Here is a 27,272-nt window from a genome sequence, read left to right as displayed (position 1 = left end):
AATTAAATCAAGCCCCAAACTTGCAGTTTTTGGAGAGAAAAATTTGCATTCAGTTTTGGCAGGATATCCAGAAAACTGGCAGGTATGTTATTTTGGAGAAATAAAGTGTTATATATGTATCTCAGGTACAGCAAGGAAAAAAATAATTCAGTAGCACTAGACCCATGATTAGGACTACAAATAGAAGTTACACCCCAAACTTATCCCACAAACTATCATTTAACAGCATTAAATTCTTATGGTAGCTGGGTTTGGCAAATGTTTTCCTACTGATTAATTTGACCGTCCCTTCAGATGCAGCCCAGTGAAGTAATCGTCTCAACCAAGTCTCCCAAAGTAGAGGCCTGGGGAAACCGTTGCCGCTCTGTGCTCCCAGAGTAATAGACTTTTTAAAAGGTTTTACTCACACTGTGTGGTAATTATTTTTTATCCATCTGTCGGTTTTCCCAATGTGATTCTTAAAACCCTGAGATCGGGGGCCTATTAAGGATAACCCCTGCTGGAGATGCTTCCTGAGTTCTCAGAAATAAAGAGGGGTAATCGTCAAGACCTGCAAACCAGAAGGATGCTTATGACTTTCTGTCTTTTTTAAAAAAGCAAATCAACGAATGAATTTTATTCTAAAGTCAGCTTGGCACAAAAAGACTTTATTAATTAGAAATCCTTTGTTGCTCTTCCATTGAAAATACAACGGAAAGAGAATTTTCAACCTAGTTAGATATTCTCTAAGATCACATCTAACAAACTGCATTAAATTTACATTAAATCCTTTTCCTCTTCCATCGACCTCCTTGAGCTGCTCAGGAACCTGGATCAGTTCAACATTATCTCCACACCAGAGAGGAGGACTTTCAATTCATTGATTTCATCAGAAGTGCAGGATTTTGAAAACTAGCTGACAGCCTTGTTCCAGAAATTCCTGTGAGGTTTTCTTTAAGAATTGCTGTTCTTCAGAGTAATTTGGTCTGTGGTATCTCTGAGTTACCAAGTTATTTATTTCATAGAGGACTATAAGTGTTTTTCTGTCCAAACATTTAAACTTAAGGTTTAAGCAGAAATAAACTGGAGACAAGAAGACATTTACATTCTTCATTTGAGACAGATTATTCTTATAATAGTTCTCACCTCGTTAACCTACTTTGTAGTTCCAAATTTGATGTGAAAGTTCAATACTTTAAACTCGTATGGGAGAGATGAATTATTGATTCAATAAATTGTGTTGGGACAATACATGCCATTTGGAGAAAAAAACAGTGGCTCCTCATTTTATTCTCCCCACACATACCAAAAAATCCAGATGGATGAGAACCTTAACTGTATAAAAACAAACTATGAATGCTCTAGAAAAATAACTTCGTTAAAAAAAAAAAAAAGGCCGGGCATGCTGGCTCACGTCTGTAATCCCAGCACTTTGGGAGGCCAAGGCGGGCGGATCAAGAGGTCAGGGGGTCAAGACCATCCTGGCTAACATAGTGAAACCTCGTCTCTACTAAAAATACAAAAAATTAGACGGGCGTGGTGGCGGCCACCTGTAGTCCCAGCTACTCGGGAGGCTGAGGCAGGAGAATGGCGTGAACTTGGGAGGTGGAGCTTGCAGTGAGCCAAGATTGTGCCACTGCACTCCAGCCTGGGCGACGGAGCGAGACTCTGCCTCAAAAATAAATAAATAAATAAAAACCCTTGGAGTTTCCTCATTTGTAAAATGGGAAATAAAACCCTCATTAAGAAGATCAAATGAGGGTATGTATGGGAAAAGTTTTTTTTTTTTTTTTTTTTTCTTTTTTGAGACAAGGTCTCACTCTGTCGCCCAGGCTGGAGTGCTTAACCTCCTGGGCTCAAGCAATCCTCTCACCTCAGCCTCCCTAGTAGCTGGGACTACAGGTATCCACCATCACGCTCAGCTAATTTTTACAATTTTTTGTAGAGACAGGATCTCATTATGTTACCCAGGCCAGTCTCGAACTCCTGGACTCAAGCGATCCTCCAACGTTGGGCTCCCAAAGCACTGGGATTACAGGTATGAGCGACCATACTCAGCTGGGAAGCAGTTTTCTACAAAACCCTACACAGCATAGGTGACCTCAAATCTAGTCCAAGTCCAACTTTTCCAACCTTGAAGAAATGAATTTGACAACCCCAAGAGTATGATACAGAACCAGAACCTTTTAAAATTTGTAGTATTTTTTTTTTTTTTTTTTTTTGAGACGGAGTCTCGCTACGTCGCCCAGGCTGGAGTGCAGTGGTGCTATCTCAGCTCACTGGAAGCTCCCCTCCCAGGTTCACACCATTCTCCTGCCTCAGCCTGCCGAGTAGCTGGGACTACAGGTGCCTGCCACCACGCCCGGCTAATTTTTTGTATTTTAAGTAGAGACGGGGTTTCACCGTGTTAGCCAGGATGGTCTCGATCTCTTGACCTCATGATCCGCCCGCCTCGGCCTCCCAAAGTGCTGGGATTACAGGTGTGAGCCACTGCGCCTGGCAATTTGTAGTATTTTCAAAGCTCAAAGTTGAAGAAAAGCTCATATTCATTGTAAAAGTCAATTACACTTAGAACTATCTGCAAATTACTGCCTGTATCTATTTCCTATTGCTGCTCTAGTAGCTTAAAGCAACACAGATGTAGTTTCTTACAGTTCTGGAGGTCAGAGGTTTGCAATCTGTTTCACTGGACTAAAATGAAGGTGTCAGCAGGGATGTGTTCCTTCTGGAGGTTCTAGGAGAGAATCTGTTTCCTTGCCTTTCCCAGCATCCTTTCCTGCATTCTTTGGCTCATGGCCCCCTCCCTGGCATCACTCTAATCTCGTTTCCCTGATCACATCCCCTACTACTCTCTCTGATCTCATCTCCCCCTTATAAGTATCCCATGATTGCATTTGGGGCACACTCAGGCAATCCGGTATAATTTCCCCATCTCAAAATCCTTAATCACATCTGCAAAGTTCCTTTTATCATACAAGGTAACATGGTAGCAAAGTAAAATAACATAAATCCATGGGGATTATGGTGTGGACATCTTTGGGGGCCACTATTCAGACAGCCACAGTACCATAAACCGCTCTCCTATACTGTAATCAGTTCCTTACTAGCACAAGTTTTCTATCCCCTTTCCCAGTTAGTCATTCAGAATTAAATCATCAACAGAAGTATTTAAAAATAACCTAGGGAATAAACTGTTTTCTATTAATTCTATTTTATAACTCAGATCTACAATCTGAGTTATAAGATTTACTTTTTTCATTCTTTTTTCAGTGTTTGCCTTTTATGACAGGCATTTACATACAAGACACACCTGCCCAAAGATTAGCACACGTTATGAAATACTTCTCTTTCCTTCATCCTTTTCCTACATTGTGCCTTTGCCTAGCTAGATCTCCACTATTTCCACCACTACCTGCTGTTCCTAACCACAGCATTAATAACACTTTGCAATTTTAATATCCATCCTCCCTAAGTGCCTCCTTACTTTTTATAGAATATCCTTTTTGTCTTTGTAATACATCTTTGATATTTCCTTTTCAACTTTATTTTTTATCAAATGTGCCCAAAGATTCTTGGTTCTTCTTTACTCAGTTCTTTTATGATACAATGTCACTAGCAATTCTAAACTGCATATTCATTTTAGCCCCAATCCTACGCCACACCATGTTTGACTTTCCTAAAGTTTTTGTTCATTAACTATCCTTTGAATATTTTTTTTTAATTCTGAATTTTAAAATTGAAGTAGAATTTCTGCACAGAGAAATTCAGAGGTAACAAGTGCATGGTTTAATCAGTTCTTCTTGTTGTTTTGATACTGCTGATTTCTGATCCTTTCACTTCTATTTTATAAAAACATTTATCCAACCCATTCTATTCTTTAAAACTCACATTCTTCCTTACAATGATTTCTCTCATATTTGAAGAGCAATACTGTATTATTAAATCAGATTTCATCCAGAAACGGGGAAATTTAAGGGTGAGCCATTTTGTTTCCAAAGAAAGTCTCTCAGAACTCATTTTCTATCTCAGCGATGCCTAGTGCTAAAGAAACATCCTCAGAAAATGGAAATGTTGATTTAGGATGTTAATGCTGAAAATATCTTTCTTTTTTAGAATTCCTTAAAGGAATTAATTCTTAAACATCAAAAGGTGCTTGCTGTGATATAACATGTCTGATAATATAGGGCTACACAAGGGACTTCTCAAGCAAGCCCGGGCTGGATAGGCCTAAAAATCAAAGGACTCATTATATCAGGACATCCCATATTCCCTTCACTGATTAAGACAAAACAATGGGGCCCCTTATTTTACTTTGTGAAGCCAAATTAACAAAGCTGAAATAGAAGTTCTCCTTATAAGAAAGGCTACAAACACTGGAAGGATTAGTCACAGTGAGCAAAAATCACCGATGAACCCAAAGTATGCATATGAGCAGGGATTCCATTGGGTATCTATAAGGCTGGCAAGAGCTTTAGAATTTGGTTCTCAAGGAAATGAGGTGGGTAAGGAATCCCCCCAAATGTCAATGTATCGTCTTACCATCTCAACAATCCTGGGTACAATGTGCACAGATGAAATATGGCATTTAAAAGGAGATCAAGAAACATTTTCCTCATGATTTTTGATATAAAATCAAGATGGCAACAAACACTGGAAGGATTAATCACGGAGCAAAGTTAGCACGCGCCTTTGTCTCAAAATCTTCAAAATCTTTTAAATGAAATAAGATTATATCCAAGGGCCTAAAAGCAGGTGTCTTCTAGGTTTGTCCAAGACCATAATTCTAAAATCCTGGAATCTGCTTCATTGCTTCAGGTGAATGAAGTCACAGGCTACACCAAGCATAGTGACTGCACACATATAAAAAGCTGCTTTTTGAAAGATCACTTTAACAACCACATTTTGTATCATTTCCCTAAGCTGAATCATGTTCTCAGCCCTCGCTCCAGGCAAAGAGGACACAGAAAAGAGATATAATCACAGATCACACACTTGCAATGTGGGTGTGAGAAACCGTTTCCAGGGAGAAAATGACAAACATACTGATGCACCCAAAATATGCATATGAGCAGGGATTCCATTGGGTGTCTGTAAGGCTGGCAAGAGCTTTAGAATTTGGTTCTCAAGGAAATGAGGTGGGTAAGGAATCCCCCCAAATGCCAATGTATCTTCTTACCATCTCAACAATCCTGGGTATGATGTGCACAGACAAAATAAGGCATTTAAAAGGAAGTCAAGGCACATTTTCCCCATGAATTTTGATATAAAATCAAGATGGCTTCTTAGATAGGACAACTGAAGTGGGGCATAGCAACACGGGCTAGCTGAGTCTCCCATGGCTCAACCACAAATGCCCCCATAAAGAATGGTCGGTGGTCTCAGTGAGTTTGTTCAACTCCCAATAACCTGGACTTTTTCCCCAGTATTCCCGCGCCTAGAAGAGCATCACACCCTGCTAAGCTCAAAGTGAGAGCTCAGTAAATGTTAGTGGAATAAGAAAAGACTTCAAAGAAGAAAGTGAAAATCCAGTGCCATAGAGTGTCAGTTAAGCAAATTAAGGTAGCGGGCAGGGAACAAGATCTTAGATTTCATGGAGGTTTTTTCCAAAGGCCACATATATTTGTTTGAAATTGCAAATATCATGGATGTATTTGCATAAACAGGCATGTGTATTTGCTTGTGTTTTTACAGACTGTGCCAACTATTTTCAGATAATTTCCAAGAATGAATGATCATATTTACTCATTCTGTAATTACTGTTCTTCTTCCTGCTTCATCTTTTAATCGATCTCTATCTAGCCCAGCCAACCCCAATGTGTGTATAACAACTGTCACAAGCAGTTCCTATTCCTTCAACTCACCTGCCCCATCCCTGTTTAGGTGCTTTGTCCTCCTTGAGGAGCCTCCAATGCTGCTGCTCCTATACATGTCACAATTTCAGACCCAGCATGCTAGGAACTGCTGCCAGCGCCTGGTTAAGCCAATACTAAATGGGCCCAAACAGGTGAACAGACATTCTGTCTTTCTCCAAACCTCTGAAAAAGATTCTGCAACTCATCTCACAGTAATTTGTTCCCTAATTTACTCTTAGGAAATTGTCGTTAAAGTCTGATTAGGTTAAGTCCAATTCCCTGTAATTAGATCTTCAGTGAAGAAAAATCTACCCATCACCACAATTTATTTTCTTTTCTATAGCTCCAGCATCAGTATTGTACCATTATTTTGGCAGCTCTGGAGAAAGGATTTGAAAAATATATCCGGGGTGAAGGGAAAGTCAGCTGCATGTCTTTCTGAAGAAAGCGCTACCTTCTGTTATAATATCATTCTAGAAGATTCCCAATTGTTAACAGCCTATTTCATTAAAGTGTATTACACACCGGTTTTTTTTAATTAAATAATTAGCAGCTTATATATATTTTGCTATTGCATGTAGGAAGACAGAAATAGGCTAGCATTTCTATCAAGGCTAGCAATGAATCATTCATCCTAACCCCTAAATTATATAGTAAAGAATACTTTACTATACATTCAATTTTTACATTCAATTTTGTCGTAGTCTGTCAAGCAATATCTCTCAGTTAAAATGCATTAAACATCTTGAAATGCCTTTGCGAAGTAAAATTAGCTAAATTAATTTTGAGGCTCTTTTCCTAAATGATGAATTGATTACAAATATGTCTGGAGAACAAAAATACTATACAGAAATATCCATAACAATTAAAGTGGTGACTTACAGTTCAACAATAGAATTTTAAAACTTGAGTAATGAAAAAGACCCTATCAGTCTTCAAGTTTCTCTTAGATGTGCCAGCAGCTTAACTTTATCCTGGTAGCATCTGATATTCAAAATTCAAGAAAACACATGTAAATAACTGTCAGATTGGTGGAATAAACATGGTAAAGAATTTGAAAATCACTAAAAAGTGTAGCCACAGGTATTCCTACAGAAACCTGTTTTCTGCTCTTTCACCTTGATACTAGCATTAATGTCCTAGATAGGTGCCCCTCCTTCATCTGGGGTCCCATAGTGAAAATGACATGGAGCAGAGCTGCACACGACCCAAGACAGACCTAGACAGGAAATAAACATTGGTTGTTACAAGCTTCTGAGATTTTCAGGTTGTTACCACAGCCTAATTTAGCCTAAGCTCATTGACACACACCAGGAAAGGCTGAGGATCCAATGGTTTCACTAAGGAAACAGCCATGATGGTCAAAAATAATCTTAATCTAAAGCACAAAAAAGTTTAGAGATGTTTATTTGGGCATTTTAAAAGACTTTCTTGGTACTCAGCTCTCTTCCATTCAGCCATGTGATATTTGCAGAACAACTATGATGTAGCAGGGACCAGGGCCATATTTGTGTGTTGGCTCTCACTAGTCAGCTGTAAATCCGAGGGCAGGAACACCATTTTCCCATGTTTATATTCCCATTACCCAGAATAATGCTTGGCATGTGCTCTAGGTGCTCATAAATGTTTGTTGTTGGCTTACTGTTGAAATCCATTTCAAAATGCAATGGACATTTACACAAAGTGCAGAGGTAATATTAAAGAAGGAGAACTGAAGTTTGCCTGGGAAAATATAAAGGAAGTATCTTTTCAGCAGACATGAAAGAACAGGAGATTAGAGTTTGGTGAAAAAATGGGGAAAGAATTTCTTGGTAGAAGATACAGCACAAATGCTTTGGTCTGGCATTTCAGATTATTTTGCCACCCACAATGCACTTTAAAAAATGTTATAATAGCAATCTTATTAATTAGATTTAATACAGTCCCTTATGTTATCCTAACCCAATATGGACTAGAATCCTGGCTGATGTTAGCAGCACCAGAGCAGAATGCTTAAGAGAACAGACTCTGTGAATCTAACTAATGCCACTAAATTGTGAGTCTAATTAATGCCACTAAATTGTGCACTTTACCACAATTTTTAAAGATTCACCATGGTTAGTTCTGTAATCTCAGTGTGGAGGTAGACCATATTGTCCAAGTTTTACAGAAGAGGCTTCTGGAACTAAGAGGTTTGAATCCTGGCTCTGTCACTTGCCAGCTATGTGATTTGGTCATATTGCTTAACCTCTGTGTTCCAGTTCCCTCATGTATAAAATGAGGATTGTGTTAATAATGCCTTGTAGGGGTGTTGTGCAGATTCAATGAGTTAATATGTAAAAAACATTTAAATAGTTTCTGGTACAGAGGCAGCATGGTAAACAGGTATTGGCTATTATGAAAGGCCAGAGGAAGATCAGCAGTGAAATAGGTCTATGTCCTAGTCCTTTTCAGCATTTTTATCGATAACTTGGATGAGAAAAATCAAAGCCATTTTGACTTACAATTAAGACAGAATTATGATGGAAGATATAACAAATATGATGGGTACCATAATCAAGAGTCAAAATACTCATGAGACTGGAACAATCGGTCAAAAGCAACAAGATGTAGTCACATATAGGAATAAATTTTAAATTCTTGCGTATTTAAATGCTACACAAATCTCAACAGTTTAAGAATGGGGGAACCTGCTTTAATAAAGAGCAGCATGTATAAATCAAATGTTGGGGGAGCAAGTTTAATTAAGTATAAGCTCCATATGAATCAATAGTGTGCTGTAGCTGCCAAAAAAGCTCATGCCATGTCGTTAACTGAGTTTCAGTCTCTGGATTTATCAAGGGTGGTAGAAATGTTCTGCCTTCCTCTGCACTGGCCAGCTCAGGGCACAGTAAGAAAAGCATCCCAAATGATGAGAACAAATCTGTTCCCAACAGTGATGGCAATATGAACTTGGTGACACCCACAGTCTGAAGGTCAAGTACTCAGGTGCAGATCCTGACACTGCTCCTCCCTAGCCATGTGATCTTAAAGCCTCTGTTGTCTCCTCTGTAAAACTTGGACAATATGGTCTACCTCCACACTGAGATTATAGAACTAACCACGGTGAATCTTTAAAAATTGTGGTAAAGTATACAACTGAGTGGCATTAATTAGACTCACAATTTAGTGGCATTAATTAGATTCACATAATTTATTTCCAAAATCTTTTTTTTTTGAGACAGAGTCTTGCTCTGTCACCCAGGCTGGAGTGCAGTGGTGCGATCTCAGCTCACTGCAATCTCTGCCTCCCCAGTTCAAGCAATTCTCCTGCCTCAGCCTCCTGAGTAGCTGGGATTACAGGCATGCACCACCACGCCTGGCTAATTTTTGTATTTTTGGTAGAGATGGGGTTTCACCATGTTGGTCAGGCTGGTCTCGAACTCTTGACCTCATGATCTGCCTGCCTCAGCCTCCCAAAGTGCTGGGATTACAGGTGTGAGCCACCGCACCTGGCCCAAAACTTAAATCTCACCAGACAGAAACTCTCTAGCCATTGAGCAATAGCTCCCCACTTTCCACTTCCCTCAGTCCCTGATAAACTTAATATACTTTCTGTCTCTATGAATTTGCCTATTTTAGGTATTTCCCAGGATTAATTTCTTGACAACTAAAAACGTTTAAAAATGGAGTGGGCTTCTTCAGGAGGAGGTGATGTCCACTATCACAAGAGTCGTTCAAGTAGAGAACAGAAAACACTTCAAAAAATTATGTGGTGGGGATTCATTTTGGGTTGCAGCAAATGAATGAAAAGTGTCTCCCAGATTTGACAGTCTATGAGTCTATGAACTCCACAATACATTCGACATGTGTTTCCAGTGACTTCTAGCCCCATTTTATCTAAGATGAAACTGAGGCAAGAGCTCTTTGATAAGTAGCCCAAGGTCAATCACTAAGTCACGAAGAGAGCCATGGATAGAAATGGAGTGGAGTCTCCTGACGCACAGCCCTGCCCTGCATTCCACCATCTGATGATGCTGCACTCTATGACCTACTTGTCCTATGGTTCTTGTATTTTTCCTCCCAAATTCCCTCAGGGCTTTGTTTGAAGGCTGCATAAAATATCTTAAATGAAAAGTGATTTAATAACATCAAATTCTTAACTTTAATGCCACGATGATAAAAGCTGTTAGAAGATGAATTTGCAAGCATGAAAACACTTTGATTAACCATTAGAAAACAGACTCTCAAATGTAGATTTTAAGTCATGTACAGCCATTTGGATGTCAGACTGAGAAAAAACACTGGAATAACTTCCATATATATTCCACAGCATACTGGAGAAGCCATAGCAATCACTGCTTTTTTTAAAAAGTACAGATTTTGGGACCAAAGAAAGCCTTCAATTCTGATGTAATCTCTCTTAATATGGAGACAGACACAAATGTATATGGAAAATACTTGGTTTCGGTAAGATTCCAGATTTACTGTTTTGTTTTTTAAAATTCAGGATATATCATTGGGTTTAATGTCTAAAGAAAAAGCCAATATGTTCCTGTAAAAAACAGCCATAGAACCAGTCTATTCTCTAATGATAAGACTGTAAGAAATACTTCTCAGAGTAGAAAACAAAAATAAGTAATTTTTACCAAATATCAAACATAGTATTTAGTAATTCATTCCAACGTCAACAAAATTTTCCTCTGGAATTTGTTCCAAATCTTAGGTCCCATCTTTATATGCACATTTTCCCCATTTGTATACTAAGAGGTCTGCTAGTAAAAACAAAGTTTTTTCTTTAGTAATTTGCTCTATAAAAAAGCCAAAAGAAAAACTTAGAAGCCAATGGTACAATTAAATTCAACATATAAATATATTAAAATAAATCTTTTTTTGAGCTTGCATCTGTTTTTAGAGCTCAATCTGTTTTTAGAATGCAAAGACATCGGGAAAATAAACTACAACTGACCAATCATTTTTCACTCTATTGGTTATAAACATATTCAGATGCCTATTTCTAAGCATGTAAGTGTTGTCTGTCTCACACAACAAGAAATCCAGAGGTAGCACAGGGCAGGGGCAGCTATTCCACAAGAGTGCCAGGAAGCTGGCTCTTTTTGCTCCACTCTTACTAATGTGTAGATGTCCACTCTCCTGTTTATCACCTCAAAGCTGCATGATGCCTTTTGCTGTTGTGGCATCAGAAAGCAGGAGGCAGTAGTATTTACATCAGAAAAGCAAAGGCTTTCCCAGAACGTTCCAGTTAATGGTGCCTCCAAAACAGTTACCCAGGACAGAAAGCCAGAACTGGATCCAATTCCATCCAGTTCTTAACCTCAACCCCTATCAAGCATCATGTACTTCTCTAAATCTGCAGATTCCACTTCCTTCAAGTCCTATGTCCATTCCTCCTTTTCATCCTCCACTAATTCTACCTTTGTCCAAACTCCTACCATCCCTTGTCTAGACCGGTACAACAGTCTCCAAATTGTTCATGGATCCTCCAGCTTTGGCTTCTATCAATCTACCCTCCATGCTGCCACTAGACTCATCTTTCTAAAACTTAAATGTGACTGTCACTCCTCCACTGCCCTTAGGACAAATTTAAACCCCTTAGCATGACATAAACGCACAGTATTATCTATTTCAACCTCTTCAGTTCATCTACCACTTTCTTTTTTCTTTTTTTAGACAGGGTCTCCCTATGCTGCCCAGGCTAGCCTTAAACTCCTGGACTCAAATGATCCTCCCATCTTAGCCTCCCAAGTAGCGGGGACTACAGGTATATGCCACTGTTCCCAGCTTGAGATGGTAGCATTTTTATGTGTAAAATTTAGGACACTAAATTACAAAAAGAGTAACAACCATGATATCAGAGTGATAAGCTATTCTGTGTCAGCAGGAAGATCTCTGCAGCCCCTGAAATGGGCTTGCTTCACGGAGAGGAAATACATTTACAAAAGTGAATTTTCCAAATAATTAAAGCTTAAATTTTAAGTTGAATAAAAACTAATAAAATATTAAAATATTATTGGTAAAAATCTTCCTAAAAATGCATTACACATTTCCTTGCCTTTTAAGGAGAGTAGGTTGAACCAAATTTAACCTTTTTTGATGACTCAGTGTCATCATTATGAAACTCAATTACCGTTGAGGTAGCAGGGCTGTCTCCCTCTCCATTAAATGGCTCCAGACTGTTAACCATTTATTTGTTTACTAATTGCCTCTCCCTTTCACCATTAGGATTTTATCTAGCATCTTAAGTTGCTGTAATTTTGTACAAGTCTTCAGAACCAGGGAATCATAAAACCACAGAATTCGAGAGTTTGAAGGAATTTTAGAGATCATTTAATCCATCAGTCTATCAGATTTTATAGTTAAGAAAACTAAACCCTAAGTAAGTGAGCAGTCTTTTTCTAATCAGTTGCTTTTCGTCTTCTATTTTAATGGCTTTAAAACTGTGTTCTGAAGAAACCGCTACTCAATTTGAGCTCAGGCCATTATGTTTATCTTTCTTTAAAATGCTAAGGGTAAACTGGATTTAAAAACATACGCTACAGGATAAACACACTTTGAATGAACTTAGAAATTAGGATATATCTGTTAGCATCAGGAGTACAACATATTTATTTTAACAACAGAATTTCTTCTTTCTTCCTTTTTTTTGTGTTCTGTTGTTTTACTCATTCATAAAACCCTCATTATTTATTTATTCAACACCTCAGCCTCCAATCAGTAAATAACCAGGCCCAACTTTGTTTCTAACTTAGTTGTTAGAAATCTACAGAGGCAGGGAAGAAAAGCATATGTGTTTACTAAGTATTAGCTATGGTGCAAATGTGTTTCTTACAAAACCAAAACAGAAGCTCTTAAGATGGGTAATGCTATCCTCATTTTACAGGCGAGGAAACCAAGATGGAGAAGCTGCACAATTTATCCAAGGTCGTACAATTAATCAGTGGTAGAGGAGAAATGTAAATCCCGATGCTTGATGTCACATGACTGCTGCCCTTAAGGAATTCATAATCTATAACAACAAAAAAGTACATATTCAACTCTCTTAACAGTATGATAAAAGCAACCATGGCAGTGTGGGACTGCAGAAGAGGAAGTAATGAATTATACCTGAAAAGGTGGGAGAAGGTTACACAGTGACATTTGAGGTGAATCTTAATAATAGTAATAAAAACAATAATAGCAAACACTTTTGTAGGAATTATTGTGGGTTAGGCACATGCCATCTCCTTGATATTATATCCCACTTCTGCAAAGGAAACTGAGGCACAGATAGATTTAAGTAACATATCTAAGACCACGCCACTAGAAAGCGTTTGGTTCTAGAGTTCCTTCTAGGACTACTGTGCTGTGCTAATTCCCAGAAGTAAAAAAGGTGAAGGTGTCCCCAGGTGAGGAGAAAGAGACAGGAGCAAAGGCATCAAGGTGTATGGGAAACAGAATGACTCGAGGTGACTGATGCAGCTGGAATAAAAGTTAAAATATGTAAAGCAGACCATATTACCACTCTGCTTAAAACCAATGATTGGCTGCTCACTACATTTTAAGAGAAATCTAAGTCCTGTCTAGTTCTTGCTCCACTCTCCCACTCATTCACAGTTCTCCTGACACACTGGCCTTCCAGTACCTAAAACCACCAAGCTCTTTTTTGCTGCAGAACATTGGCACATGGTAGTATCTCATTCTGAAATATTCTCCGCCTAGCTTTTTACCTAGCTAATTCTTGAACATCCTCTGGTCTTGACCTAATTTTGATTTACACAGAAAGGTCTTTGAAATTCCCCATCATGCCGTAATATCTCATAGCAGCATCCTCAGCTTCCCCTTCATAGCACTACCCTACTTTGTAAATATACTACTGTTGTGACTACAGACTATAGGCTCCATGAAGGCAAGGACCGTGTCTGCTATTTTGTTGTTGTTTTCTTGTTTTGTCTTTGGTTTTCCTTGAGTGGCACATAATTCAATGGCAGAAGTTGAAGTTGGAATTGGAAGAGCATGGCCTTTATCCTATAGATAAGAAGAAGGCAGAAAAATTTAATCAAGGACTGTGACAAGATCACAAGGAGGCTTAAACAAAGCAAAACAAAACCTAGCGTGGTGTGGATGACAGACAAGAGAAAGACCAAGGCTGACAGACTAGTTGAGGATGCCTTCAACAAGCCAGGTGAGAGCCTGAATCCAGGCAGTGGTGGAGGAAGTGAATTCAAGAGACTGCACAGGTGGTGTGGCTGGATTTGTTCATTTGACGTGTGTGTGTGTGTAAGCCTGCTCCGTGCACTCTGTGACCTACTATCCAGAGGTATAAAACAAAGTACTAAAAAGTAAACCTGTATAGAAAAACTCTATGCTCTCCAACAAGAGGAAAAGATAAAAAGACTGATCACTCCTTTTGGCCTTTAGATCCAAAGGGAATTGAAGAATGAATAGTTATTTTCAAAGGGACAAGCCCTCTTCAAGGAGAAGCCAGTTAAGGCAAAGATGAAGAAAGAAAATTGTATGAAAAGATTGAGAATACAGAGAAGTTTTCTGGCAATGAAAAGGGGGTTTCAAAGTATTCTCATTAAGGGGGTATAAGTTAGGTTTTGCTGAGAAGGGATAAGCCAGGGAAAGACTGAGAAAAAAAATGAAAAAATGATATAGGGAGAATTGTGAACTTACCTGAATAAAAAAGTGTAAAAACAAAATCTACACATTTTGGAAGGAGACTGAGCCTCGAGGTTAAGGGAGGGAAAGAGTGGAAAGGTTATATGGGAAGGCCACAAATGGACTCAATCCTTGGCATGAATTCACCCCAGTGACGCCTCTGCAGAATCTTTCCTGGGTGTAGAGAGGGATGGCCGCACGGAGACTGACTGCCCATGGCAGGCACAGCTGCTTTGGGGCTGCTTCGGCCACTGCAGACTCAACACTGGAATATAGCTTGCCTCAACAAGACTTAACCAGTGGAAAGCTAAGACTCCTCTAATCTTTGTCTTAGATTTTTAAAATAACACCCTTTTCTTGAAAGTGAAAACTTGACTATTCTCCCTAATTTCCTGCATTTGAGCGAAATCTAAAGGTTTCTTTAAATATAAAGTTCATCTTTTCAAGAGCATCTGGGAGTCCATACAGTAAGTCTATTTTAATTTCATATTTAGCAGTAGTAAAAAGTGTACTAAGAGTAGATGGCACCAGGGAGCTGCCATTTTTCACACCTCCAAACAGCACTCCTGTTTCCTCTCACATATGTCATGGTAAAAGAGCCAAACTCTGAACGCCTGCCTTCCCAGAGTCGCTGAAAAATCCTGTCTTGAGTGCTGCTGGGCTGTGATAGACCACCCCCGCTTCTATCTACACCCCCACCGTTTGGGAATGGGACAGTGAGATGATGGATAGGGAATGTGTATCCGTTCTGAAGGAGGTATAATGAGCTTAAATTTACTGTACTAAAGTTAACACAACTGCTATAGGTGACATAATAAGAAATTTGTATTTGGTCTCTGCCCCGGTTCCTGGCACAGAACTTGTAAAACCCTTGTAATTTCCTGAGTAGTCGGGGTGAGAGGAGAATCTTCGTTTTTTCATAGTAAGCCCCTTTCAACCATGCCCAAGTTTATACTAGTGAGGTGACTCTTGGAGGATGGGGACCGGTTGTCAGAAGAACCAACCATGTGAATAGAGGATTAGAATTCAGCACCACCTCGGGCCGGGCGCGGTGGCTCACGCCTGTAATTCCAGCACTTTGGGAGGCTGAGGCGGGTGGATCATGAGGTCAGGAGATTGAGACCATCCTGGCTAACACGGTGAAACCCCGTCTCTACTAAAAATACAAAAAATTAGCCAGGTGTGGTGGCAGGCGCCTGTAGTCCCAGCTACTCGGGAGGCTGAGGCAGGAGAATGGTGTGAACCCGGGAGGCGGAGCTTGCAGTGAGCAGAGATCAAGCCACTGCACTCCAGCCTGGGCGACAGAGTGAGACTCCATCTCAAAAAAAAAAAAAAAAAAAAAGAATTCAGCACCACCTCTCTCTAGCCACCTCCCCAGGCAAGGGAGAGTTGGCTAGAGATCAACTCAACCACCAAGGGCCAATGCTGTAATCAATCGTGCCTATGTAATAGCCATAAAACCCCTAACAACTCCAGAGCTCCTGGGTTGGTGTATACATCAAGGTGCTGGGAAGGTGGTGTGCCTGGAGAGGGCCCCTTGCTCAATGCATCTCTTCCATCTGGCAGTTCCTGAGTTGTGTCCTTTATAATAAACTGGAATAGTAAGTAGTGTTCTGTGAGCCATTCTAGCAAATTATTGAATGCAAGAAGGGAGGATGTGGGAACCCCTGACTTAGAGAAGGTCAGCCAGAAGTACAGGTAGATAACTGGGACATGTGCTTGACATCTGAAGTGGGGGTCATCTTGTGGGGCTGGACCCTTTAATTTGTGGGATCTGATGCCAACTCCAGAAACAAACTGAACTGTAGGACACCAGCTAGTGTCACCAGAGAACTGAACTGCTTGGTGTGGAAATACCCCACACATTTGGTGTCAGAATTGTTGCGAGAGTACAAAAAAATACTTTCATACTTTTAGTATATAATTTGGTTTAGCTCTTTTTAGGTAGACCTCACACTTCCGGAGGAATAGTCCTTCTTGATTGGGTACTGAGAATATTCAAAATTCATGCCCTGACAGGAGGAGACAACCCTGTCAGGGGGAGGCAGCCCTCACAACACGCAGTTCCCAAGTGGGGAGTGAGAGGACGTTCATCAACATGGTCACCAGCTAGTCAGGACAGCACGTGGAAGGGGTGCCTTGTTCACCTCCAACTGCAAGCTCAAGCTCAGGAACGTTCTGAAAACAGTTCCCAGTCCAGGGCAGGAAGCTTCAAGGAAGCACCTGATTCACACAGCAGTGGGTTCAGGCTCAAACAGTCCCACCTCACCGAAAAAGAAATCTGCGTACTCCTTCAGCATTTTATTTCATTCTGTCTCGTTTTCTTCAGGGCACGTTCCATTTTTACTTTACGATATACATTCCATTTTTCTCTCTCCCTCCAACAGTTTTCATCTGCAGAAGGCTTATTTCTCTATATCCACTCCTCAGTTACTCACCTCCTCCCCAAGCCTTTTTCCAGTCATAGGAAACTTTAATTTTATTTTATTGTGGTAAGAATACTTAAGATGAGATATACCCTCTTCAATTTTTAAGTGTACAATACATTACTGTTGGTGATAGTACAGTATTGTTGTACACAAGTGTTGACTTGTACTGTGCAAGTCTGTAGAGCCTATTGATCTTACTTGACTGAAACTTTATGGCCATTGATTAGTAACTTCCGTTACCCCCTCCTCCCAGCCCCTGATAACTACCACCATTCCACTTTTTTAATCTATGAATTTGACTATTTTAGATACTTCATATAAGTGGAATCATACAGTATTTGCCTTTTTGTGTCTGGCTTCTTTCACTTGGTATAATGTTCTCCAGGTTCATCCATGTCGTCACATGTTGCAGAGTTTCCTTCTTTTCAAAGGCTGAACACTTCCATTGTATGTACATACCATATTTTCTTTCTATTTCTTTTCGAGAGCGGATCTCGCTATGTGGCCCAGGCTGGACTCCTGGCCCCAAGCAATCCTCCCGCTTCAGCCTCCCCTAGCTGAGACCCCAGGTATCACCACTGTGCCTAGCTTCACATATTCTTTATCCATTCATCTGCTGATGGACATTTAGGTTGTTTCCACATCTTGGCTATTGTGAATATTGCTGTGGTAAAAGGAGGAGTGCTCTTCAGGATCTTGAAGAGTCAAGATCCTGATTTCAAGTCTTTTGGAGAAATACCCAGGAGTGGGATTGCTGGATCATACGGTAGTTCTACTTTTAATTTTTTGAGGAACATCCATACTGTCTTCCATAGCAGCTGCATCCTTTTGCATTCCCACCAACGGTATGCAAGGGTTCCAATTTCTCCGTATCCTCACCAATACCTGTCTTTTGTTTTTTTGTTAATAGTCATTCTGAGAGGCGTGAGGTGACATTACATTGTGGCTTTGATTTGCATTTCTCTGATGATTAGTGAGGTTCAGCAATGTTTCATATACCTGTCAGCCATTTAGATGTCTATTTCTGAGAAATGTCTATTTAAGCCCTTAGCGTTTTTTTAAATCAGATTATTAGTTTCTTTTACTATTGAGTTGTAGGAGTTCCTTATATATTCAGGGGATTAACTCTTTAGCAGATATATAGTTTGCAAATATCTTCTCCTATTCTGTAGGTTGCCTTTTCACTCTGTTGAGTGTTTTCTTTGCTATTTAGTATGATGTAGTCCATGGCAAACTTCTTGAATGAGTAGTCTGTACTTATCAAAGGCTGTACCTAAATTATCTTCTTCTTGACTAACTTCTTCTCCTTAAAATACTCTCCTTTTAAGACGTTCTTATTTGATTTTCCTCTCACCCTCTGGCCACTCTTCCTTCATCTCCTTCTGCCTATAACTTAAATGTAGATGATCCTAAGATTCTGTCAACATTTCCCTCCTCACTCTAAATGTTCACAATATGCACTCTTTGTCTTCGCTTCAACTACAACTTGTGCGCCATGATTCCCACATCTGAATAGCACTGCTTCTGACCTCTTGCTCCTTAACTTAAAAGTCTGTGTTTCTAACTCTTTCAAAGCATCTTCTGGATATTTTAAGAATCTCTCAAATTCAGCATACTCAGAGCTAGACTGTCCTTTTCTAACACTCAGTCAAGTCTGACACCTTTTTCCTTATCACTTACATTGTCATTAAGTTCTGTTGATTCTAACTAAAAAATCTTACTGCTATAATCCTTGTTGCTACTTTCACGACCACTATTCTCGTTTATGCCCTCAAAGTCTCTTACGAGGACCAGCAGATAGTCGATGGGAGCTTTGGGAATCAGACTAACTGGATTCCAGTTTTTGCACTTAACAGTTGTGTGCATTGGAGAAGTTATTTAACTTTTTAAATATGCAGTTTATTCATATGTTAAATGGGGCTAGTATTTAGAGATTTAGTAATCTAAATAAAATGTCATTCACAATGGCAGGCACACAGTAACCATTCAAAAATGTTTTTCACTCAGTACTCTCCTTTCTTTCTGCCTTTAACCCATCTTTCCCAGCCAGTATACATTCAACATTCACACCAGTTACTTTCTAACTCGAAAGGTCTACTCATGTCAGTCTTCGATTAAAAAAAAAAAAAACTTTTGACAAATTTTTATTGCCTATATGACAAAGAATCTCTTTAGTTTGACACTAATGACCCATTAGAAATCGAACCCCAAGCTACTTTTCTAGCTTACAAACTCATTACTCCATATTACATAACTTATTTACCTAAGGTATCTTACATTGTCAAGCCTTGATTTCTTTATTGTTGCCACCTCAATGTTCAGTCTTCCCCTTTCTATTTCTAGCTGATGTAATCATATTTATATTTGCATATGCATATGCTTTCAGCAATAAATCCTAATTCCTTGGAAGCAAAGAACCCTCCTTTTAATTTGACACACTGCATTCACTTATTCATTCACTCACCAAATATTTATTACCTGAAACCCAGACATTGTGCTAGATATTAGAGATACATAAACAAAGAAGACTGGCCCACACCCTTAACAAGTATGCAGCCTGGTGAGGAAAATGGGCATACAAACAATTCCAGTAATGGGTGAAAAGTGAAACGGCAGAACAGTGACTGTAGTTTCTGGTTATCGATTAGAATCTCTAGCATCGATTTTACAAAATGCTAATGCCCGGTTTCAACCACCAAAGATTCTAATTAATTGGTCTGTGGTAAATTTTCTTTTTTTAAAGTTCCTCTAGCTGGGCACAGAGGCTCCCGCCTGTAATCCCAGTACTTCAAGATGGGAGGATCACCTGAGGTCAGGAGTTCAAGACCAGCCTGGCTAACATGGTGAAACCCCGTTTCTACTAAATAATACAAAAATTAGCTGGGCATGGTGGCATGCACCTGTAATCCAGCTACTTGGGAGGCTGAGGCAGGAGAATCACTTGAACCTGAGAGGCAGAGGTTGCAGTGAGCCAAGATCGTGCCACTGCACTCCAGCCTGAGTGACAGAGCGAGACTCCTACTCAAACAAAACAAAAATAAAATAAAATAAAAAGCTCCTGTGGCCTAGTTATGTGAAGCAACCCTTGCAAGCCCCTGGGAGAGAGTTGTAAATAGAAGCCTATGGAATATTATGACTCAGAAACATTTCCTGAAAAAATAAAATAAAATAAAATAAAAAAGACGATGACTGTGGAATATGGGAGACACACCTTTTCACTGGCATTTTTGGTTGTTCCACAACACCTTGTTCCCTTTCTTCTTCCTTCCCAAATCTACTCAGGGGTATACCCCGTCTCGAAGTGACTTAAGAGATGTAACACTAGCCCCAAGTCAGGGGTTGATTCTGATTGTTCTTTCTTGTGATTGGTTTAGGTGTGGGCAAAGGAACTCACTGTGAACAAGGATACATGAGGGGAGGTTGCCTGTGGGAAGATGGGAAAAGTTTTCCAAATCCCAAGAAAAATGCATCAAGAAAGACAGGCTCTTTCTCTCTTTGGACACTGCTGCACCTGGCTGGGACATCTGGAACCGAAGCAACTATATTATAACTGTGAAAAGAGCCACCTTGAGGCCAGATTTGAAAAGGAGCTGGGTTTTGGTAACACTATTAAGTCATCGCATCAAACAACCCTGACATCCGTCCACCTGTGCATTTCTCCTTCATTTTCATTTTTCTTTCTTCCTTTTTTTTTTTTTTTTTTTGAGGCAGGGTCTCATTTTGTCACCCAGGCTAAAGTGCAGTGGTGTGATCATGGCTCATTGCAGCCTCAACCTCCCAAGGCTTGGTAGGACCCAAGCGATCCTCCCATGTTAGCTTCCTGAGTAGCTGGGACTACAGGTGCACATCATCATGCCTGGCTAATTCTTAAAATTTTTTGTAGAGACAGGGTCTCCCTACGCTGCCCAGGCTGGCCTTGAACTCCTGGGCTCAAGTGATCCTCCCGCCTCAGTCTTCCACGGTGTTGGGATTACAGGCGTGAACCACCATGCCTGGCCTTGCATTTCTTGATGTATAAAATAATACATTTCCTAATTTTTTTTATGATGCTTTGAGTCAAAATTCTGATTACCTGCAACAAATCACATCTCAACTGATATAGAACTAAATCAAAATTGGGGATCAAGGAAGGCACCCCAGAGAAGGTGGTATCTGAGGAGTTTCCAGTATGGCCGCCAAGAAGCAGGAAAAGCAAATAAAAAGGCATACATATAAAAGTATAAAATATTATGGGAAGTGCACATAGTTCAGAATGGCTATTGCAAAGAGTTTGAGCAAGGAAATGAGGTTGGAGAAGCGACAGTCTGGGACAAGATCTTGAGAAGCCTTGTATCCTGTGGTAGATTAAATGTGGTGACAAATGTTTTGCAGCTCCTCCTATCAAGAGGCAAAGCCTACTCCAGAACCTCATGAATACGGCTGGCTTCATGACTTGCTTTGACCAATAGAAGGTGTCAGAAGTGATATTATTCAAATTCCAGAGCCGAGGCCTACCTCTCTTGAAATGCTGTCTGAGGCTGCCACGTTGTAAGGAAGGCAATCTAGCCTACTGAAGAATGAGAGGCCAGGTGGTGGGGATACTGAGGCGCCCCAGCTGACAGCCAGCACTGACTGCTGGGCATGTGAGGGAGGAGGCCATCTTGGACCATGCAGCTATTTCAGCCATCATCCGACTGCAAATGAGCACAGCCAACCCACAGAATCATAAAAAAAAAAAAAAAAAAAAAAGTGTCATTGCTGTAGTAAGCCACTACGTTTAGGGTGGTTTGTTATGCAGCAATAGGTATCTGACAGGCCATGCCAAGATGTTTGAGCTTTATTCTGAAAACTATGCAGAGTAACCTGATTAGACTCATGTGTTAGAAAGATTACCTTGGCAGTACTATGGAGAGTGGCTTGGAGTGGGTCCACGGTGGAGGCGGAAGACTTGTTACAAGACTATTGCGTTAATGGAGCTGAGAAATCTGGATGTAAACTAAGACAGTGATAGTGGGGAGGCAGAGAAGAGTCATGATACAGGTAAAAATCAACATGATGTGTTGGACACAGTGGCTCACGCCTGTAATTTCAGCACTTTGGGAGGCTGAGGCAGGCAGATCACTTGAGGTCAAGAGTTAGATACCAGCCTGGTCAACATGGTGAAACCCTGTCTCTACTAAAAATACACGAATTAGCCAGCTGTGGTGGTGTGTGCCTGTAGTCCCAGCTACTCGGGAGGCTGAGGCACAAGAATCACTTGGACATGGGAGGCGCAGGCTGCAGTGAGCCAAGATCTCGCCACTGCACTCCAGCCTGGGTGACAGAGTGAGACTCTGTCTAAAAACAAACAAAAATACATGATGGTGACATAGGTTACAAAGTACAAAGGAGAAAAATGAACTTAAGCATTACTCAAAGGTTTCTGGATTTGGTAAATGAGTGAATGGTCATGCCATTTTCTAAGAGAGATTATGGGAGCGAGTGAAGGTTTGCGGTAACCCTGGAACATCCAAGTGGAGATGTACAGCAAGGAATTATGAATACTCAATAAATGTTTGATGAATAAATTACTGATTAATCTGAGTGGGTACCAAAGTGCCCTAGTCCAAGGAACCATCTTTACATGGTTTATATGGTATAAACTGAGTACTAAGTCAAGTAAGGTTTTAATGGTGTGAATTCATGTTATTGACACTTCATCAGAATAGAAAGGAAAAGGAAAGGTAAGATTCGATGCAGTCTAAAAGTGCTGGCAAATCTGCACATTGTTTAGCTTATGTGCATCAATCTGCAATTCTTAGGAAATGCAAAGTAATGTTCCTACCTAAAGTCACTATCATTTTGTAGTATATTCACAGGGTAAGGTGTACAACACAAGTCTTTTTCTCTGTCCTGCAGATTCATTATATGGGTTTCCCTAATTACACGCAAGGAAGAGTTGAGGCTATCTCCATGCTGTCAAGTGGGCATAATCTATGATATATCAGTGTAATAAGCTGCAGAGTCTACAAACAATTTTAACATGCACATGCAAATATTTACTTACCTTTGATGTTGATTAAAATAGCAAGTAAATGGCTGGGAACCAATCTCATCTTTCCAGTACTGTTGCCAATTCATGACACTTTCCAAATTCTTCTGATTTTCTCTCTTACAGGGAGGGATATAGGAGCACTAACAAAATAGAATACAGAAAGTAAACCTATTATTTTATGGAATATTGAGATATAGTCTTTTTTTATAGAAAGATGGCATTATAAAGACAGTAAATCTAATTTAGACCTCCCTAATTTTTAAATACAACCAAATTGAAATTACTAAACTATATTCCAAATTTCCAATTTGGCACAAGGACAGAAAGTATTCCAAATACAAAAACACAGCAAAAAATAAACTTCAGTCATTATGGTGTAAGGGTATTTTATAAACAATTAGTTACCATGTAACAGCAAATTAAAAGCATAATATACTCTCTCTTTTGGTGACCTGTCCGTCAACAGAGGGAGGCATAAAAAATTTATTTTTATCCCCAGTTGCTATCTATGAACCTTGGCATTTCTGTCTTCTACCTGTAACTAATAAATTCAAGCACATAGCTCTTCTCAGGATACTGCTCCTAACTGCTGAAACCCAAGTTTTCTTTTCTTACATTCCCTTGGACAACAAAATCAGTGGAAAATTTCCTTTCAAATACATAATCAATATATTTTGCTAACTGATGTCTTTTCCTAGCCATGCCTCTGACAAAGTAGTTCTCTTAAAGGAGCTCTATTATTCTAAGCAATATAGATTAAGCAGAATCAGACAACCGTTCTTAAGTCCAGATGTTAAAATGAACTCTCGGCATTCTAATCCATTTTCTGCAATTCAGCTTTTTACAATGATGACGAAGATGATGCCAGTTTCTATTTATTGAGTGTTTGCAATACAGCAGACGCAAATGCTTAACAGGGCTTAACTTGTGTACTTTTTACAACCCTATAACAATTTCCATTTTATAGATGCAGACATTGAGATTTTCGTCAGCTCTACAACCACAACTAGATTCTGATGGTCTTACCACATTCTACTCTTAGGTGTTTTACCAAGGTATCTGATATTAAGGAGCAGGGAAAAACCAAACCAAACACAACATAGAGTTTTATAGTATAATTTCAGTCACATTGTTTAATTTACAGCATACAATTATTCAACACCTTCTCACTATTTTCTGGTAAAAGTGAAATGTTTTAGCATGATGCACAAAGCTCTTTGTGATCTGGTCCCTGCCTGTCTTCACCCTCATTTAATTCTGGGATGCAGCCATATGGATGTACTTGCTCTCCAAATCTGCCACGTGCTGTCAACCTACTTGCTTGGCACAGGCTGTTCTCTCTCCTTTTAATGCCCTTTGTTCCTAAATCTCCTTTATTTTAAGATTCAAGTTTGGTGTTACCTACTTGAGGGAGCCTTCTTTTTCTTCTACCACAGTTAAGTGCCCCTCATTTGTGCTGCCATGGGACTCACGCCACGTGATATCACAGCTGGAAACACACAGTATCATACTTGCCTGTTTTATGTCAGCCTTCCCAATTTGCTGGCGAGGTGAGAACAAGAACTGTTTTCTGTCTTTTCTATATTTTCACACTTATGACTATGTCTGCTAATGGTGAAACTGCAAAAATGTTGGTTGAATTCGTTAATGATAACACGGATACATTTTTATTCAAGATGATGACATTATTTTCACAGTGTTTAAACTTTTTAAAAATATATAGACATTATAAATTTTAGTAAATTTGGTTGTCTATTATATACAATACATTCACAACATGTTATGCAAATGTTATTTTAATGATTGAATCACTGAATGTTTATCTTCTGCACATATAGTTCTACATCTATTAATAACAATAATACAAAGCTAAAAATGTCTGTGAAATTATGGATTCTGAGTTCTTCCAAAGCAGCAGTTGGGTTTGGAAGCAATGGAGACCATTAGATAGGGCTCCAGTCCTATTGTCTATTAGGTGTTAGGCCTTGGTTAAATTACTTCCCTTTTCTGGACTTCATTTTTTCAAATATGCAAAATCTCCAAAATAATTTCTAGCTCTACATTTCTATGATTCTATTCTTGGAGGTACACCAAGAAAGAACCCAGCAGAAGGCAGGACTACAAACACTGTCACAGTATTTTTCCCAGAAGAGATCCTGCCCACTGGGGAGATGGCTGGGAACCCTGACTAAGCCAGTATTCCAGCCAGCAAAGAGGAGGAGTGTGGTAGGTCCTTCCTTAGGGGCCAGCACTTTGCATTAGAAAAATGTTCACAAGAAGACCATGATTTTCCTATTGCTTACTTTCTCTAAGGTGTTGGATATTTTGTTTCCTTCTATTAAAATATATATTTTTCTACATTATAGTCAATTAGTTTATAAAGTGTGAGCAAGTGCCAATTTATTGTGCTCTTCTATGAAGGAGAAATTTCCCAATTTGGAGGTAGAAGCTGTGAAGTGTGAAGGCCTAAAAATTCATCAGAGCCCTTTTTGCAATGGGTAAATACTTGACACAAGAGATATACTAAGTGCGTTAGGAAAGAACAATTCATAACCACATGTAATCAAAACAGATTTTAAATATTTCTAAGTTAACTCAGTTTGAATTCTTTGCTATTTAGTTTTTTGGGGAGAAATGGGTTTAAAAGAAATGTCTCTCTCAAATGATAACCTAAGATTTGACCAGAAGAATTACATTGACATGCTTCTGAAAAGGTCAAAAACTTTCACTGAGTGTGTAAAGTTCTGTATTAGGTATGCTGAAGTTTCATGTGAGATTTTTAAAAAAATTCTTGCTTTTTTGGAAAGTCTGAGGTTGTGTGGATGGATTTTTGGATGGAAAGTACTTTTTTACATTGGAGAAAATAATCTGAGATCAAAATTTGAGTATTCTTTTTATGCACTGCATTCTTTCCAAAGAGTGACATAGATTAAGTGATCTATACTTAACAATACTCTAGCAAATTTTTAAAACTAACATTGCCTGGAAAGAATTTTTTTTCAAGAGTCAAGGACTTGCTCTGTGACCCAGGCTGGAGTGCTGTGGCGAGATCATAGCTAACTGCAGCCTTGAACTCTTGGGGCTCAAGCGATCCTGCTGCCTAGCCTCTTGAGTAGCTAGGACTACAGCTACTCCACCACACCCAGCTAATTTTTTGTAGAGAAGGTGTCTGTCTCCTTTGGTTGTCCAGGCTGGTCTCGAACTCCTGGGCTCAACTGTCCCACCCTGGCCTCTAAGAGTGCTAGGGTTACAGGTGTGAGCCATCACACCTGGTCTGAAAAGCTACATTTTAAGGCAAACATCAAATTCTTAAAAATGATTATGGCTCACATTTCCTTAAATCTTTATTCTCAAGTTACTGTGAAGCCTAACTCAGATCCTCCCTAGATTCCTTCTCAATTCACTTAGTGCATCATCGTAGATTGCCAGAATTTTTACATAAATTAGAAATGAAAGTCCAAAGCACGGTGCTGGAAAAAGAACTCGAGAATCCAGTCACACAAATGCCTTTTATTTCTAGATTGTTCAAGCCTGGTGGTTTTCGAGGCTTCATAATAGTTCCACCATGGATGTCTCTCATTTGGGGAGGACCGCAAATAACAACCTACATGGTAACATCATCATCACAACCAACATTTATTGACTATATGTCAAGTGTTGCATTAATTCAAACGAGCAAATATTATAATTACTTCCATTTTTGGATGAGGAAACTGAGGGACAGAGGGACTTAAGAAAACTTTCTTGGCCAGGTACCACGGCTCACGCCTGTAATTCCAACACTTTGGGAGGTTGAGGCGGGCAGATCACTTGAGGTCAGGGGTTTGAGACCAGCCTGGACAGCAGGGTAAAACCCCATCTCTACTGAAAATACAAAAATTAGCAGGGCGTGGTGGCACACACCCATAATCCCAGCTACCTGGGAGGCTGAGACAAGAAAATCACTTAAACCCAGGAGGCGGAGGCTGCAGTGGGCTGAGATTACACCACTTGCACGCCAGCTTCGGTGACAGAGCAAGACTCTGTCTAAAAGAAGAAGAAAACTTTCTCAAGGTCCCAATGGCAAATGGAAAAGCTGGGATTCAGACTGCAGAGTGGTCCTAACTACTGCTTTCCATATCTCTATCTTTAGGGATTCCTAGTCTTCTCTCTTTGGAGCTCCTGATTTAGGACAAGGAGATCCCCTGCCCTCTGCATCCCTCTCTTGGAGCACCAGTGTAGTATTTTTATTGGAATGGGATTGATGTAGTCCTCCTGAGAGCTGATGGGTTGAGGCAAGTCTGTTGCAGTCCTTTGTCTTCCTGGTACATCCTCAGAGAAATGCACTGTAAGTCTTTGCTTGTTCCCTCCTGTTTGAATTTGGCTTCAGGGTTGGTTTCC

General features: G+C 39.7%; 1 protein-coding gene across 2 annotated transcripts in view; it reads right to left on the bottom strand.

The window, feature by feature from the left end:
• KCNMB4 (potassium calcium-activated channel subfamily M regulatory beta subunit 4) overlaps positions 1-27,272 on the bottom strand; it is a 67,946-nt gene that overhangs the window by 11,073 nt on the left and 29,601 nt on the right. Inside the window, exons 2-3 of one of the 2 annotated variants that reach the window (XM_055357041.2) lie at positions 22,905-23,032; positions 560-13,814 (exon numbers count right to left, since the gene is read on the bottom strand). In XM_055357041.2, the coding sequence (XP_055213016.1) occupies positions 13,712-13,814; positions 22,905-23,032 (231 nt within the window). In that variant the 3' untranslated portion in view covers positions 560-13,711. Of the gene's footprint in view, positions 1-559; positions 13,815-22,904; positions 23,033-27,272 lie in introns of those variants that run through there. The other variant, XM_004053561.5, reaches the window with a different exon arrangement.

The sequence above is a fragment of the Gorilla gorilla genome, chromosome 10, assembly GCF_029281585.2.
Source record: "Gorilla gorilla gorilla isolate KB3781 chromosome 10, NHGRI_mGorGor1-v2.1_pri, whole genome shotgun sequence".
In the NCBI taxonomy this organism is placed as follows: domain Eukaryota; kingdom Metazoa; phylum Chordata; class Mammalia; order Primates; family Hominidae; genus Gorilla; species Gorilla gorilla.
This window is presented reverse-complemented; position numbering and strand designations above follow the sequence as displayed.